The sequence below is a fragment of the Penaeus vannamei genome, chromosome 41 (genome assembly GCF_042767895.1).
Source record: "Penaeus vannamei isolate JL-2024 chromosome 41, ASM4276789v1, whole genome shotgun sequence".
Lineage (NCBI taxonomy): Eukaryota > Metazoa > Arthropoda > Malacostraca > Decapoda > Penaeidae > Penaeus > Penaeus vannamei.
This window is the reverse complement of record NC_091589.1, coordinates 3,132,020-3,137,019: the sequence shown is the minus strand read 5'-3', so window position 1 is coordinate 3,137,019 and position 5,000 is coordinate 3,132,020. Positions and strand designations below refer to the sequence as shown.

The 5,000-nt window shown below is 42.4% G+C and overlaps 1 protein-coding gene across 1 annotated transcript in view; it reads left to right on the top strand.

Moving 5' to 3' along the window:
- LOC113804023 (vitellogenin-like) overlaps positions 1–5,000 on the top strand; it is a 9,763-nt gene that overhangs the window by 2,632 nt on the left and 2,131 nt on the right. Inside the window, exons 6-12 of the mRNA XM_070117894.1 lie at positions 1–1,697; positions 1,807–2,061; positions 2,170–2,333; positions 2,440–3,047; positions 3,312–3,678; positions 3,790–4,449; positions 4,545–5,000. The exon at positions 1–1,697 is cut by the window's left edge and continues 43 nt beyond it; the exon at positions 4,545–5,000 is cut by the window's right edge and continues 72 nt beyond it. Coding sequence (XP_069973995.1) covers positions 1–1,697; positions 1,807–2,061; positions 2,170–2,333; positions 2,440–3,047; positions 3,312–3,678; positions 3,790–4,449; positions 4,545–5,000 — 4,207 coding nt within the window. The remainder of the gene's footprint in view (positions 1,698–1,806; positions 2,062–2,169; positions 2,334–2,439; positions 3,048–3,311; positions 3,679–3,789; positions 4,450–4,544) is intronic.

Below are 5,000 nucleotides of genomic sequence, written 5' to 3'. Positions count from 1 at the left end.
CTCCTCACCTGACAGAGAACATCTGCGCTACCTCCTCACAAACTTCGTCATTCCTAGAAACTTCGAAGGAGACATCAGGAAGCACTCTCGCAATATTGAGATGTCCTACTTTTCTCCTTCCTTTGGTATTGGCGCTGGTGTGGAGTCCAATGTCATTTACACTCCTGAATCCTTCCTACCTCGCTCTGTTGATATGAGTCTCCGAACAACTATCGAGGACTTGAACATCAATTTGGGAGAGGCTGGCATCCGACTTGAAGGCTTAGACCCAATCATTAAGGAACTAGTTGGCCCAGAAGGATACCTTCGAAAGGCATCGCTTGATCGCATTTTGAAAGACGTCGTTGCATTTGCTGAAGAGAAGGGACATCACATTGCAGAGCATTTAAAAGAAAGCCTTCGGGAGAAGAGGGCCATCAGCACATCTACTATTTCCAGATTTTTCAAAAAGCTCTATGGAGAGAGGAAAGAGGGTGAAGTCCGTGCCGATATATTCGCAAGAATCTTTGGACATGAAGTAACCTATGCCACCATTGCTGAAGACCTGAAGGAGTTGGATGCTGACAGAATAATTGAGTCACTCTTCTCTTACTTCGATGCCGTCGTTCCCAATATTCACAATCTGGACATTGATTCTGCACGCACAGGCCAAATATTCCTTGATTATTCTTTGCCTACTATTCAAGGTACTCCCCTCAAGCTGAAGTTGGAAGGAACTGCCATCGTGGGAATCAAACTGGCAGGTGATCTGAATATCATTGAACTCTTTACCAACCCAGCAAATGTTGAGAAGAGTCTCAAACTGATTCCAAGTGCGTCAATTGCAGTCAACGGTTTTGTTGGCTATGACTGTCACATTGCAAAGGCAGGGACCGAATTGAAGAGCACTGTTGCGACTGCTAATGGAGCCACCATCAACATCAAGAAGAATAGCAACAATGTATTTGAGTTTGAACTGGAGATCCCAGAGAAGATGGAACTATTCAGTGTCAAGGCAGAGACCAATCTTATTAAAGCTATTGGAAAGAGAGTGATGAAGGTCAGTCCACCATCCATGAGGGATGTTAGGATTCACCACCAGAAATGCATGGATACTCTTGAACCAGTGTTTGGCATCAAGATGTGCTATGAAATGAACTTCCCAGATGTCTTCCGTAGCACTGCTATGCCTCTGGGAGAACCCATCGTTGCCAAGCTGTACATTGAGAAAGCTGATCCTTCCATGAAAGGTTACCGAATGACTACTGCCATCAAGAACAAGAAAGGAAATAAGGTTATCAAATTTAACATAGGAACTCCTGGAGCTGCGACACCTCGACAAGCTGAACTGACTATGTCCTATAGCAAGGAGGAAAGGTCGCATGTTGTTTCTGCCAAATTTGAGACATCTAGCACCACAGCAGGACTGTGGAGTACCTTGACAAATGAGGGAGAGTACAAGGCTCTCGAGACCTTTGTAAAGTTCAAGTCCGAGACATATGATATTTCACGGGCAATTAAGGTCGAGTTGAATGGAAAGGAAGCTGCTGATGAAATGCAATACGAAATAAATGTTTTCACTGGCCGGAACAAGAGGTTTACCGCGGAGTCCAAAGTTGTAGAAGCTAGATTTATCAAGAAAATTAATGGTCCTGAGGTGGAAGTAATCTGCAAGACAATGAATGCACTTAGGGACTTCGTGGATCTTAACATTGAGGGTGATTATGAAGAATTTTGTATATGTCATTGCATATTACAGGTGTTGATTTTGTTATTCTTAGTCTAGATCGACATAGCCTTGTTTTAATAATTTACTTTGTTCCTCAGTTGATGGAGACTTCGTATACAATCCATATATGTGCATTGTAGTTCCAACTGCAGTACGGAAGATTGAGTTCCACACAGCTATTGGAGCTTGGAAAGTCACTTCTTATGTTCGGAAGGTGACTGAAGCCCCAGCAGCAGGACATCATACCTTAATCAAGATTGAAAAAGGGACTCGTGAGATCATGTCTGTGGACGCTGTCATGAAGACTAAAGGGAGAATGCTCAGAAATATGATGATTGAGAATGAAATTAAAGGTAATAATTACAAAGCTCATTGATTGCAATTTACATTTCTCATGAAAGATTGGATCATATGTTTATTGCAGTAGTATGCTAAACTTGCTTCACCTCTATCTTTTACAGTGACCATGGGAAGGAAGTCATACAAAGCTACCAACAAATTTTTCTTGGGTGCTTCAAAGATGGGAGCACAGTTGGAGGTTATTAAGCCCAAAGACAGCTTGAAGATGATTGAATTTGAAGCACTGTATGAACGATCTGCTGGGGCGCACAATGCCCGAGTAATAGTAAGGAAGAACCTATGCAGTTTTTAAGTTCCTCTGCAACAAGCTCAAAGTTGTAGCAGCAAAAATGTGTTTCCAATACTTTTTAACACTTTCCATTAATTTTCAGGTCGATGTTCCTGGATATCTGCAGGCTATCAAGTTTGAAAGCAAAATAAATGAGGCAGAAGAAGGCAAATATGCTATTGAAGCTGCCCTTAAGCATGGACAGCGCATGTTGTTGCAGCTTGATGGTCCAATCACCTACATTTACTCGCCAAGGAAACTAAAGTTTGAAGCTGAACTGAAAGTTGCTACGCTTGACATGGAACCTCACATTATTTCTACAACTCTGCTAGGAAGCAGCAATAAACAGATTCTGGCTTTTGAGATGAAGAACAGGCGAGAGAGCCTCTTTGCGTTCAAATGGACCCTGAGTTCTGAGGTGGGACCAGGACAGAAGACTACTAGCAACACCAAACTGGTAGTCCCTGCTCTCATGGAGTTTTTGTTCGACATCTCACTCATACAAAACAACGTTCATGTGAGCCTCAACACAGCCGTACTTCCCAAAAGTGAATCTGCACATCGCATAAAGTCTTTCATAGATGTCGATGGTGAAAACAAGAAGGTAACTGCTGAATTTGCTTGGGATGCGGATGGTAACCCTGAGAGGAAGTTCGTAGTGGATGCAAATGTCATCAGCAGTTCCTCTGACCTGGGTCATGCTTCTGTGCAGTAAGTTGTTTCAATTTTCTTTAACATTTCCTACTTTTTCTTCTTCCTCAGTACATACATTAATGCCATTATGTGCAATACAATGTAAACTTACCCATTTCTCTTTATTCCAACTCGTTATATATATATATATATATATATATATATATATATATATATATATATATATATATATATATATATACATGATTTATATTTTGAACTGGAAATGAGATATGTATCAGTTTTCCTTTAAAGTTTCTGAACATGCTGTCCACTTTGCAGTGGAAACATCATAGTTGCTGGTGAGCCATACCACATGAAGCTAAGTCTGAATGCTGAAGATATCCTGGCATCTGGCTTCGAACTGGAAATAACAACACCTTCTCAGAAGACTCTTGCCATGGAAGCCAGCTACAAAATCGAGGACCAACAACCCACCACCAGAGTTACTACCATTTTCAGGTACAAGAACACTGAAGAACAGGAGCATAAATTCACAGGTTCTGTTGCCGTTGAAAAGCTTGGAGGTCCATACAACTATGCCCTTGACACCAAGGTGACTTACATAGGGCCTGAAGGAAAGGAAACAAGGTTGGAGACCATTCTGAAACATCACAAAATGCCAGAGGCACACGTGGTACTCTTTAAGGTAAGTAAATAGCCTTCCTCTTGCAATTATTTTACAAATATTTGCTGCTGACTTAAAACAACAAATACAAATTAAAGGCAGAAAGTTAGATTAAGTTTTGATATTTTCTAGGTTGATGCTGAAGGCCTTGTCCTAAGGAAGCCCCTCGTGTTAGAATTCTCCATTGAAAACAAAGAAGGCTCTTATGAAGGAAAGTGTATAATGACAAGAAATGCTCCTAAATCTATCTTTGACTGGGATGTGAAGATCCGGCCCCAAGGTGAAATTGAAGCCATTGAAGCAGGACTGGACCTGAAGGCAGCAGTTCAGCTACTAAAGGTTGCCCGTGCTGTACTTACCTTTGAAAAGGAAGAGAGAATTGAGAGATCTGAGTCAGCTAACTATCGCTATCATTACAGTAAGCCAACACCATCATCTTACCATGTTATGGTGCAGACTCCATCACGCACAATGCAGGGTGAAGCCCACGTCTCAGCTTCACAGTCAGGAATCAAGTTCTATCCCAACAAAAGCAACCCTGAGTCCACATACGAAGTTGGGTACAAGGCTACCCACACGGGCAATCAAGGCAGATGGGAGAGCCAAATCAACCATCCAGTTCTTCCCAAACCCATGCAGTTTGCTCTTCAGTACACAGCTGACCAAACAGCTGTGGAAGGAACTGTAGAGCTGGATATTTTCCCGTCTAGCGAGGACAAAATTACTGGCCATCTTGCATCAACTCGAGTATCAGAAAGCAGCATTAGAACTGAAGGTTCCATTGTCAGCAGGGTAAGTCCTTCAATGTGAAACATCGTTTCTTTGCACAGTTTATCTGGTAAAAGCTACATTATGCACTATAAATTATTAACACAATCTTTTTCCAGGTTCTGAAAGTGAGTCCCAAGCTCATTCTGCAGACAGCCATTGGCTCTGACACAATTGGTTTAGATGTAGAATTCAAGAAATCTGCTTCTGCCCCACCATCCCTTAAGGTCATTGCCAAATACGACAAAACTAGTCCAAGGAATGCAGTCCTGGCTTTCACAGTGGATTACGAGAACACTCCAGTATTTGAGGTGTCTGGGGTAATGGAGCCTGAAGAGACCCCCACATGCAATGGCTTGGCTATGTCTGGTGTTGTCTATGCCCCTGTTCTGGGAACACATGACATCCACTCACGAATGTGCAAACCTGCTTTTGTTGAGGTGACCACCAACAAGCAAGGTGCCGATAGAAAATACATCGCCAGGATCGGTCTTCAGGCACCAGCTAATGCGGAAATTAGTCTGAGTGAGGGAACAACACAGTCTGCGGAGGAGCATCCTATCATCCTTGCTCGC